We start from the raw sequence: 13202 nt of genomic DNA on the forward strand, positions 1-13202 counted from the left end.
TCTGGTTCTAAAACAGCACCCTTTTGACTGTTTCATGCACTTAAAATTATAAATTAGTATTTCAAAAAAAGCTCGAAATGTACATATATGTACATACATGGCTCTTCATTGAAATGATTCAATTGTTCAATTTGCAAAAAGTCAATTTATTACAATACAGCAACAAAGCAAAATGACTGTGGGTTCAATTTGTAGGTTTACAATATGTATGTTTTTAAATAACTTTCTAATATGTGTAATATAGAACCTACAGCTACACTTGTTTCTGTATAGTGGTAAAATGTTGCTGATTAACAAAATACTGTAATGAGGTGAACATGTCAATGAAGTGTGTTTATTAGAATTCTCCATTACCATAGCAACTCACAAGCGACATGAAAATCAATATTAGGCTTAACTTGAAATGCGTCTGTTTAAACAATAGAGCCCTGATTACAGGATGCTACTGTCTGGTAGTTGACTTTGTCAAAAAAATAGAAACTACCAAGCTACAGCCTTCTAATTCTTAGATTTTCACTGGTCATAAAAACTAATAGTGCAAAGGTACAGACACGACAGAGCAGTTAAAAGATATACATGACATATCCACTTTGAGAAACTATAAGAAATGTTAACAGGAACAAAAGAAGTTTGTCTTTAAAGTGATGAAGCTGTCCTATAGACTGGAACAAAGTGTGATGGTGTTGCGTGGAGAGCACTGACGTCAAGACAAAAAAAAAGGAAAAGGAAAGAGCCAAAAATAAAGATGTTATCATGATAGGCTTTCCGCAGGAAATATCTCAGAAGACAGGGAGAGAACAATGACACAACATTTTCAGACGGGAGCTCTTTACTTCCAGCTTGCATTTTACCTATTTTAACTGCTTACACATGGACCACTATACACATGGATATATTCAATTTGCTCTAAAACTCATCTCAAAGGTAGCTTTATTAAGTTATTTATTGATGGGTTGAACTCCCTACTCCACTGTACAGGTATTGGAAAACATGCCTTCCTTGCAAGTACTGTAGCATTGTTATCTTTCCCTCTGGGGTACTGACTATAACATGTTTTGATGAGAACATGTCTTGGCTCTCCTAATTGCATTATAAAACACAGATCGTTGTGTTACCAGAGGTTTTTGTTTTAAAGTAGTAATTAAACCATATTAGTAATAGAAGTACCCTACGCATTGCTTCTGAGTTTTTACAGGGAATGATGGCCTATATAAAAAAAAGCCTTTTTGCTCCAAACCAAAATATGCACCAACCTGTAGGGATAAAAGTAGGAAGCCATTTTTCCAAATCATTTTGTTGTAATTTCTGATAATGCATGGACTGCAAATGGCTTTGTTGGAGTTATAAATGCATTGATTTCATGATATTCCAATGATGCTTTTTGTTTTAAACCTTTAAATGAGAAATATCTCTAAACAAAATATATCTGATACTGTATGTACATAATATGTGTGTTAGAACAACTTAGCCAAAATTAATGACACAATTAAAGTCAATAGAAGCTTTTACTGACACATAGTCCTACTCATAAAACCGACAAACTGAGTCTTAATTCCAACCATTATCTGTGATATCATTATCAGTCATATCTATAAACCATAATGTATTTATTTATTGTTCCCTTTTTTGCTTTTGCTTTGTTGAATTCATTAGCAATACCATCTTCTTCCTCTTTGTGGCTGATGCCAACGTTCACATCTGCAGAAGAAGCCTGAATAACTACAAACTGACCTAATTTTTCCCAGATGAGAACTCATTGTTCCTCAAGCTGGAACTGTGAATCCATCAAATATGTGCAGCTGACTGACCCTCACTTAACAGTGCCACGTGGTTTTAATTCTAGGGGGCTACATCAATCTCTCCACCTCCTACTGAAATCTCCTACTGCAGAGAAAATGCTGATTTTGATTACCTGATGTTAGCATTCATATGTGCTTAATCTTTGAAACAGCCAGGATTGCACAGGAATGCAATTAGTCTTAGGTAATGCAACCATTAAAAGGGATAATATATGTTCATTCATTTTTTTTAAAGGGATCTATTTAAACATATATTCACACAACGTGGGTGTCTGCAGCAGAACACTGAAAAAGATCATATATTCCAAACTAAAAATATAAAATGGCCTGTTCAACTTTTTTCAAAAGCTATTACCATTTCCCAATAATAAACAGTACAGATATGTATTATTTTATTTAATAACTCTCAAGAAAGCCCCAGAGACAAACATTTGTAATTGTTATAAATGACATAAAGCCATGGCAATGAGCAAACAGCTACATTCTACAGTAGTTATTCTCTACAGTGGTAATGTCTTCTCCATGCTGTGTACTACTAAAATGGTAAGCAGCATGATTTTTTATAAGTGCTTTTATACCAACAAACAAAAAGTGATTATTGGTGTAGTATTGTATTTCATTCATGATTAACAAAATCATATTTAACACACAATATAGTCCTTACCTGTCTACTTCACAACAGTGCACTGGATTTAGTCTAATGAACCGATTACCCATTCAGAGCCTCGCAGATTAAAAAAAAAAAAAAAAAAAACATGTTTGAATAGAGCATGGATGATATCTCTATTCATCTTTATAAAAGACGACTGCAGAATAGTGTAGGCAGATAAGTGGTTTTTAAACAGTACAAAATACAAAACTAAATACTTCTTTAAAACATGCATTGTTTTCCAGTGCACATAAGACAGCACTTACAGACTCGAGACTTTAAACAGCAGTGATTGCTCTATATTCAATATTTCTCACCTGACTGAAATACAAATTAAAAAAAAAAAAAATCTGGTTTAAAGAAAAATACTGGGCTTGGGGCATCCTGAAAAGAGGTAAAGATAACTAGATAAAACGGAAGCTTTCTCACATTTAGTTCTCTGTTTCTCCGCTAAGATGATGGACCACCAGACTCATCTGTTACTGTGCTTTGTTCAACTTCATACAGGCATGTAGATGGTGCTTTAAAAGTGGCTTCAAAAAAGCTAAGACACCAGTCTTCAAGATGCCATATCAGGAGTTCACAAGTCAAAGATGCTATATCCTCTATCCAGTTTAGAAAGTGTAATCCTCAGCTAGGACTAGAGTGGTCTTGCACTAGGGGTCAAAATCAAACTGAGAGTCAAGAGTAGTGGAGCAAAGGTCCCATTAAAAGAGGCTTGAAAATTAATTCTAAATGAGGACCTTTGGTTCTCCACATCAGGTGGGCCCTTTAGCTATAGCATGTGACATTTACAGCAGAGCTTCTCACACATCTTTAAAACTACCCCCACAATTTATATAACATAAAGAGCTCTTACACCATTGGGGTTCATAGGACTAAGAGACTAACTCAAGATTGTACAGCAACCAAGAAAGGTTTGCCTTCTTCCTGTGCAGGTACAAAAACGTCCAATGTTCTTACAAGCCATACAAAAAGCGTTAAGAGTATCTAAGATTTCCTTTTGTATCTTTATACCCGAGAATGTCAGTTTTGCTGAGTGCTGATGCAGTGCATTGTGAAAAAGACATTACATCACGTGTTGAAAACCTGCTAATACTTCCTATATTTCTTCATTCTAACGATAAGTTGGAACCTGCTGTACAGAATCAAATGAAGAATGGATTATCTTTGGTTTATATCAACCCTTAATGCAATGAGATAGACCGACAGCGAGATGAGTCGAAATGATCCTTCCCCACTTTCTCATTTGCCAACAAGAAGGCAGCCACTGGACTCTACTGGCTATTCAAAACTTCTGAAAGACCTAATTAACCACCATAACAGATTACATAGTACACCGTTTTTGGACAAATACCTCCTTCTTCCTTTATGAAAATGTGTTGGGGGAATGCCATTTCTGATAAAAGTTGCTCCTAATTGTATTAGTTGCTCCTAATTGTATTATTACTTGTACTGTGATTCTTGAAGTGTATTTTTGTTTACGACTGTAAGTCGCTCTGGATAAGGGTATCTGCTAAGAAATGAATAATAATAATAATAATAATAATAATAATAATAATAATAATAATAATAATAATAATAGGTAAAATTAACTATGTAACCTTTTTATAACTTAAAAAAAACAAAAACAGAATTGACCTGTGATATTATTCTGATTCTATTTCTTTTTTTAAATCCCTGTTTTACCAAAGTTAATTTTAACTTCATATCTACAGTAGTTCAAAACAAAAAGACTGGGCCATTGGGGTCCATACATGTCTTAACAATATTTCATTTTTCAAACTAACTGCTGGAGCTTGTATCATAGCAAGCCTCTATGTTTCCAGCAATGATACTGCACTTAGGAGCTATAATTCTTCAATAATTAAGAACATAAGAACATAAGAAAGTTTACAAACGAGAGGAGGCCATTCGGCCCATCTTGCTCGTTTGGTTGTTAGTAGCTTATTGATCCCAGAATCTGTCAGCTTCAACAACATTCCCGGGGAGTTGGTTCCAGACCCTCACAATTCTGTGAGTAAAAAAGTGCCTCCTATTTTCTGTTCTGAATGCCCCTTTATTTAAACTCCATTTGTGACCCCTGGTCCTTGTTTCTTTTTTCAGGTCAAAAAAGTCCCCTGGATCAACATTGTCAATTAATAATGGAGCTTTATAACGCAGCATATTTTATTAATAGGGGATTTCACAGTTTAACTTAAATTGATCTATTATACTAACTTAAAACAGACAACCAGCTGTAAAACAGGTACAAAGAAACAAAAGTGACAGACAGTGAGTCAGTTGCTGACTTTTTTTTTTTTTTTACATTTTTAAACATGGAAAAAGTCCCACATTTCCAGACATAGAAGGTCTGGTATGTTTCTGTGGTCAAGTTAAACACATAAGCCAAAATCTGTTTCTGGGAGCTTATGTCCTCCTGGCACTTCTCTAACCTCAAATTCAGTTCAGTGACTTTTAATTGTTGATGTAACAAACTCCATTAAACACATCTCTGCCGATTTTCCAGGGTTTATGCCGATTTTCCACAACGACTGCATTACCAGTGAGGTAACCGATCCTATTGTAATATTCTTGCTTGCAATTACACATAAATGAGTCATTAAATTACATAACTGTACAATGCAAAAATAAAAACCACCACTCCAGTTCCTTATTTCCATGATTTAAGGTTATTTCTCCCCTTTGGGACACACAGTACAGCTTGTATTCCGTATGCCTGACATTTTCACAAAAGCAGAATGTTCTGTCTTTCAGTTCCTGTCACTCGCAATGCGAGATGAACAGTAACAGTACCGGCACTGAAAGAAACCCTGTAAAATGGGGTCTACAAAAAGATTTTTAACTAAGGGGTGCTTTGCATTTTAGAGCACTGAAGAATCCCCTGGATTTAATTAACCACCAACTCTTGTGTGGATGTGGTTATCCATTCAGTAGATCCTGAAGAATCTCCTGGATTGGATCAACCACCTACTCTTGTGTGGATGTGGTTATCCATTCAGTAGATCCTGAAGAATCTCCTGGATTGGATCAACCACCTACTCTTGTGTGGATGTGGTTATCCATTCAGTAGCTCTGTATTGCTATCTCTCCATCAATATTTTCTTCCATACTTAGCAGGGGAATTAATTATGTTCACCCTTTATAAAAGTTTACTACAGTAGTTTTTGCATGGTATTTTTGCAGTTCTCCAATGCTTTCCCTGTGGTTATATTATTATTATTTGTTTATTTAACAGACACCTTTATCCAAGGCGACTTACAGAGACTAGGGTGTGTGAACTATGCATCAGCTGCAAAGTCACTTACAATTACATCTCACCCAAAAGACGGAACACAAGGTTAAGTGACTTGCTCGGGGTCACACAATGAGTCGGTGGCTGAGGTGGGACTTGAACCGCGGACCTCCTGGTTACAAGCCCTTTTCTTTAACCACTGGACCACACAGCATCCTGAGCTTTGTATTATGCATTTACCATTGTTTACCATGGGTTTAAATATGCTTAACCACACCTCTGGGGTTTACAATGCTTACCTGTGCTTTACCATCATTTCACTATACTTTATTACACTTTACTATACTTTAACTACGGTAAACTTTTTATAAGGGACTATAGATTATATACAACATGTAAATAAATAACCTTACTTATTCTGCAAATAGAATAACTGAGCATTGGAGCTCACACCACAGCATTATGTCAGCTATATATATATATATGTTCTGTACTCAGATCCAAGCTTCAGCTTTACATGAGTTCACTCATCTCACCATTGTTTGTTTTTAGATTCATTAAGAAGTTGTTTCCAGTCCTGTGAAAATCCCTTCGTCACAGTTACCTTCACACATTCCCTTACAAATGTCAAGTTGCCAATGAGGCTGGCTTGCAGTTATTCACACAGCATGGACCCCTCGTGCACAGATAGCTGCATGAAGTGAAGGGATTCCTGTAAAGCGCGTTTTAGAAAGCTGGACTGCTCATTCAGTGAAGGCTGAGACTGAATTACTCGGATTAGCATATCAAAATGTGAAATAATTCCTGTGTGTGATACTTAAATCTGTTTTGGAGCAGCAGCCATCTCTAACAACACAAACACAAGCCCACAACACTTATTCACCAAGTCTCTGAGAAAAACAAAATGCTATGCTTCTATACTTTTGTATAACAGGACTAAAATATTGATCAAAATGAACTAATAACTACCAAATCATGTATTTACAGTTTTTAGACCATTATCAATTTTGGCAGAAGACCCTTATTTAAATAAATAAATAAATAAATAAATAAATAAATAAATAAATAAACTTCCACAGTGCACCACTGAAATGTGATGAATTCTAAAAGAATACATCCAATAGGTTGAAGTATAGCTGAACATAAGTGTGTTTCCTTTACTAAATACAGTAATACATTTCACAAAATTGAATTTTGAAAAAGGCCATCCCCTTTTTCAGATTCTGTTTTTCTTATTAGGCTATGGCACTGCTTGATTATGTCACATATAACATCCTTCTGCTGCAAATAATAATAGCAGTGATCCTATTAGGCCCATACTGGGACACAGTTGGGGGAGAAGCTTCATACAAGTGCCCTTACAGCTTAAACTGATGCAGTACAGTTTGTAAGATAAACATAGCTGCCTGTCAACAAGGTTTGCTTTCTGACAAAGTGAACAGAAAGCTTTTGAAGAATGTAGTAAACACCAGTAAAATGGAACATTGTGAGACACTGCGGCTTTAAGTAGACTAATATGGATATCCCAAAGGGAATTACGGTGTGGCGGTCTGGTCACTGTCTGGTCATTCCTCATCTAATTGTAATATAACAGAAATACAGTAAATAAGCTATGTGTTTGTGAAGTGAAAACAGCAATCTTCATCTGCCTTTGATCTTTGTACCCACATACAAACCAAAAACTGGACCCTTTGTGTGAGTCTTTCAAAATGAGAAACAACAGTGCCCAGGAATAAAATGTATGATTAATTTAGTCCCAGTTAGATCTCAATGCACACGAATGAAACAGTGGGTCAGCTCAAATATATCGCTATATTAACTGTAATTAAACATCCACCAGCAAAAGAGGGTCTGATATATCGTATCCCCTATAACTTAACTCTTTTAAAACTGCAGACCTTAAAGTGTTACTGGTAGTGAGCCGGTTGTACAGTTTAAAGCATAACGCATTACTTTCCCCAGCTTTCTGCTTTGTTGTACGCATTCCTGCAATATCTTTTTTGATGTTATTATTAACATATCCCTGGTCATAAATCAGTTTTGACCAGTTATTTTCGTTTCACATCGGTTACGCATTGGGTCTTCCTGTCAAAATGTCTACTGAAATCACATCAGCAGCTTCAATCTGACCTCTTCAATCAGAAACATTTCATTGGGTCCCGACTCCTTTCTCAAAGTTCAGCATTTTGATTGGTTCATCTGTCCTACCTGCTCGCTCCAGCACAGTTTCAAGGGGTGGGAACAGGTTTATGAACAGGTTTTACAACTGATGTACATACAAATCAAACATGTAAACCGTCATGGAAATCATGTAAAAAACATGAAAATAACACCTTTAGTCTAGTAAATGACAGACATTGAAACCTTTCAGCGATACGTACTACTATTTGTAACTACATTACAACAGGCAAATATGTTAGAAAAACCTAATATTCAGGTTACAACAAATCAAGAACCTTAAACCCTGAATCAAAAGGTAAAAACAGCTCTACAGTAGCTAAGTGCAGGACAAACCAATATAACATTTTAAAATCCCAATACACAAGCTCCCAGCAGTGGAAACCAATCATCCATTTCTTACATAAAAGTATTTGGAATCTACAGAAGTCACTAACACCATGGTTACTTTCCCATTGGTGAAATAGTACAGTAACTGATGGATAACTATCTTGCTGATGTGCCATTGTATCTGGAGTCAGATTCAGCGATTATATGTAAATGGATCTTATTATCTCTACACCAAATATCATCTAAATTTATCACAAACACAATCCCACTCTAGTCTAAAACAAAAATGTTATACCCAGATAACTAGGTCTGGTTATTTTAGAATTGAATAAAAGCTAAGAACATGTGTACAACAAAAAAATCTGTCCCTGTATATTTTAAAATGATGTCCAATTATTATTTAGTTAAGAAATGGGATTCAATTAAGTTAACGGGATGAAGGGAATTGCTGCCTAAATATGTTTTTTATATCTTTTAAATATGTCATTTATCTTTAACGTGATCCCTCTCAGCAGCAGGTCCCTTTCATCGTGTGTTTAAATGAACATCCGTCCTTTAACTGAGTATTTATTAGACCTGATTACAACACATATGTTGCAATAGTAAGCAGTGAGAATGTTGTAAAAGTCAGTCATGGTGTACAACCAAGGCCTACATAAATTAAGTGTTGGTGGTGCTACTGGGGTTTCTACAAATTAATGTTCTTTCTTTGTCTGAATAAATTAATACAAAACTGTGCAAGAACTTCTCTTTAGTTGATGACTGAGGATGTGGTGAAGATGCAAGTACATATGGGTTGTGTTAAACGATCCCGCAGACATACTGTTATCAAAAATAAGTCACACTGCTATTAGCCTCCACATAAGATTCCAATACATAGGCTAACATCGAGGAACACCAATCCAGTCATACATTATTCACATGTCTCTTCGCCTTCCACTGTAAATCCAAACCTGAGACAAGGCCGTCCAATTCCAATAGATGTTAGTGCTTGCTGATTTAATGAAGCTTCTGGAACGTATGAGTTTGGCTTGGATTTAACCTCTATTCTGATCAATACTGCAGGAAAGACACGTGACTTTGCTATTTAAGCACTGCAGGGTTTTAAATAAGCCATTGGTTTTCAAGACTGTTAATGACACAAGCGATGGCTATCAGGAAAGCCTAAACTGTCCTCCACCATTAACAGTTTTGTACTGATTTGATTATAGTCTCTGTATCTGCCAATTTGTGAAAGTTATTGTCTATGATCAATGAAGCTAATCAGTGAAATTGCTATGATACTTTGTGTATGTAATACTGAAACATACACAGCAAATTGGCCAGTGTTGAAATCCCAGTGTTAACCGTTAATGTTGATTTTAGGTGTTGTTTCATATCTAAACAAAGGTATATTTCACAGTGTAAAATAAAGTACACTAATCCAGGGTAATAATATCAACATCTGGGATTTTAGTTGGCGGTTTCTGTAATGGCGCCGCTTCTGCCCGTGCTGGAGAAGTTCAAGGTAGGCTAATATATTGTAACGGGCCAGTCTCCACAAATATGTTAATGAGCAGCAGAGGATGCTGGGAGTGGGAAATAGGGTAAGGGAAATACTGTTGTCATTGTTGTTATAAATGTTGTGATTATTGTAAGTGCGCCTATTAGTTATTTTGCCATACCCTGTAACTGTTGAACCCTTCCTGTGTTGTTTTATGTACTATGTGAATGTCCACTTGAGAGGCAGGGTAGTGCTCTGGGGTGGGGAAAGAGCTGTCTGTGTTTGGATGGTGCTGACTTGTTGTTGGCTGCCTAAATAAACCATGTTGTATCTGTGAGCCTTGGTTGTGTGTCTCCAATTATTCCTCTGCTTGCTACAATATTTTCATTTACTTTCGTGGTAATGAAACAATTTTTGACAAATTATAAAGATACTAGTTTACACTTGTTAAGTGTATAGTTTATATACAGAGAGTACAGATGTGTACTCATTTAATTGTACTCGTTTAGTTTGCTGTTCCCTTTTGGTGGCAGTACAGTTCAATATTGTTAAAGAAGCCTGCAATCATACAAATGTGACAGTACTTACTGACAGCACAATCGGTCTATATAATAAAATAAGACACACACAGACGTGCACAGAACACATATATTCGGTGCGTAATTTAAATGTGTTGTAGGGAGGGTTATAAATATGCCATTGCCTTGCTGGGCAACTCTATTAACCTGCATCTCCAGTGACAGTATGAATTTTATTACCTGTGACAAATAAGCAATAAAAAGCTGTTATTGGATTGTTATTGGAAATAAATGCCCTTAATGCCCACTTATTCAATACCTCTTAATCCCTTCATAGCAAAGGGGTACTTGTTAACTCCGGAAATTACATTTTATACAATTTGATACAGTACAAGTGAGATAAAAGAAATATATAATATGTTTTGCAAGATGTTACATATTATACACACATATTTCACCTAAGTTTTTCTTCTCAGGAGACAGACACATTACTTATACAATAGCTGCATGGCTCTTACCAAAAATATATTCCAAACATCATTGAATCCACTTGGCATACATAAACTTTAATGAAAAAAAAAAAAAAAAAAAAAATTATTATTATTACATTTCTTAGCAGACGCCCTTATCCAGGGTCCGGTCAGGAGTCCAGAGCCCTAACCACTACTCCACACTGCTGCCCTGTAAGACTAGTTTTAAAGGTTTTTTTTTGAGGGGTGAGGTGGGGTGGGTTATGAATTGCTATATTAGTAACCACAACCAAATTCTTACAGAACCCCTATTTACAGAATTAAGATTTTAAAAATGTACAAATATTGCATCTAAAGTTTTCACTCACCTTCAATGAAGTCAGAGGCTGCATACATGCGGCGGTGGATGTTCCCTTCCTCCTCAGGGGAGTTGAGCGTCTCCAGCGCCGTCTCGAGTGCCTCAATCAGCTCGTCCCGCTTGTCCTTGCGCACAGGCTTCTCTTCGGGGTGCCGGGTGAGGCCCGTCTCCAGCTGGTACACCTTCTGCAGAGTGAAGCTCTCGAAGGGCACCACGGCATACTCTGTGGGTATCTTAGTGCCGGCATGCACCTCTGCTCGGCTCAGCTGGGACCTAAGAAACTCCATGAGGTCTGTGCGGCTCCTCTCACTCATCCCATCATCCCCTCCCATTAACCCTCCAACACCGACACCTCCCGCCCCAAAGCCCACCCCTCCGTGCTCCAGGGAGCCCTGCACGGTCTTGAGTTGCTCGCTGCGCTCCTGTAGCTCGTCTTTCAGCTGAGAGATCTGCTTCTTCAGGCTGCTGATATAGTGTCGATGCTGCTCCTCATGCTCCTGGAGCAGGGCCTGGTAGCCCTCCTTGCCTGTAGGGCTGTTGGCCCGGGGGAGCGGGACCTGACCATCGTCTGCCCGTGGGCTGCATGCCAGCATGTAGATCAGCGACAGGCAGCAGCACAGTAGCACCAGCAGCAAAGCCACTCGGAACACCCAAGCCAGCAGCCCCCTCCGCAACATTATATTTGCTCAGGGGCTACATTTGGCGCAAGCCACTCTCTAAAATGCCTCCTTCAAAAAGCAACGTTAGCTTGTTTCAATTTTTTATTGTGCGGCAGTTCTGAGTTTTTTCCTTTTTATTTTTTACTTTAAAAGCTCACATCCAAAACGAAAACTGTTTTTCAATCCTTAGTAGCATCAGCTGGTCCAATATTTGCACTTAAAAGGCCACAATAAGTAAACAGTGTCTAAAATATATAGTTATGCAGAACAGAGTATAAGTACCAATTGTAAGGACCACCAGCTGCTTTGGTCACCCTCTTCTTTTGGATTTGAAAGTAGATAATGCCAGACACAGATCCATAAACTCACATCCAAATGTCAATCATAGAATGTGTTCTATAAAGTACAAATCTAGTTCTCTTGTCAGGTCAGTGGCATGTTTTGCAGTACAAATCCTGTCCTTTGATTCAATTGATTTGACAAATGTCTCCCTGGTCCCATCTGTAGGAAGTCAATTTGCCAGTCGGCATGTTTCCCTCCGAAACTGGCTAAATATTCAAGCACCAATAATCTGGCAGTTGTGCTTTATGCAAGTATGCATGAATAGCTGTTATAGTGCAGTATATGACTCACTTAAAGAAGATTACATAGAGCAGCTCTGTTGTTCGGTACAGTACTCCCTTAAGCCTGACATACTCTTCCATATATATATATATATATATATATATATTCCTATTGAGATCAATCATTATAGAACATGTAAAGTTTAAATATCACACGGTTTCCTTAAGGCAATGATGGCATAATTGCTAGTTGATTAGATCTCACCCTGAAGCATCAACACACCTTGCAACTTCTTAAATCGTCATATAAAGATGCCATTTCTGACCCAGAAGCAGCTTTATGGAATGTGTTTTCTCAGTACCTGCCAAAGGCAGTTAGGCATACAAGTGTTTTTTTTTTTATATATATATTTTCAGTACTTGCTCAATGGTCAGTGATGTTTTGGATAATCCATTTTAAGCCATTGACATATTGCACATAAAAGCAGCTGCTATCAGGTTAAAGTCGTTGATACCTTCTGTAGTACATATACAAAGACCCAGTAAAGTAGCATCTGAGTAGTATTTTACATCCGGTCCAAAGAAGGTTAGATGTAAAGGTGCAGGCTGGTCTGTGGTTCTGTAAAACAATCTTCTCATCTGGTTAAGTTGTTTATTCTCTTGCATCTGACCCACCTTAATGGCAACTAGCGTTGCCTATGCTTTGGATCCAGTTTCAGCCATTGTAGTTTATCTGCACAGGGGTTCCAAGGTTTAGATTGATGAAAAGACTTGTATTAAGACATAATTTCCTCTTCCTCGCAATTGCTTCAAGAGCTGGAATGACAGAGACACACAAACTAGTTAGATACGAGCTGTTAATACCTCCTGGAGTAACTTCAATGAGCACTTTCTAATGTTTCAAAGGAAAAAAAAAAAACATGTGAATTCTCAAACTGCAGATGAGGTGTGTAGCACTGC

At 37.2% G+C, this 13202-nt stretch overlaps 1 protein-coding gene across 3 annotated transcripts in view; it reads right to left on the reverse strand.

Moving 5' to 3' along the window:
* LOC117420659 (chondroitin sulfate N-acetylgalactosaminyltransferase 1) overlaps positions 1-13202 on the reverse strand; it is an 85445-nt gene that overhangs the window by 37001 nt on the left and 35242 nt on the right. For 2 of the 3 annotated variants that reach the window (XM_059024077.1, XM_034034179.3), the window contains exon 2: positions 11031-13058. In XM_059024077.1, coding sequence (XP_058880060.1) covers positions 11031-11697 — 667 coding nt within the window. In that variant the 5' untranslated portion in view covers positions 11698-13058. Of the gene's footprint in view, positions 1-11030; positions 13059-13202 lie in introns of those variants that run through there. The other variant, XM_059024080.1, reaches the window with a different exon arrangement.

This window comes from Acipenser ruthenus, chromosome 1 (genome assembly GCF_902713425.1).
Source record: "Acipenser ruthenus chromosome 1, fAciRut3.2 maternal haplotype, whole genome shotgun sequence".
NCBI lineage: Eukaryota > Metazoa > Chordata > Actinopteri > Acipenseriformes > Acipenseridae > Acipenser > Acipenser ruthenus.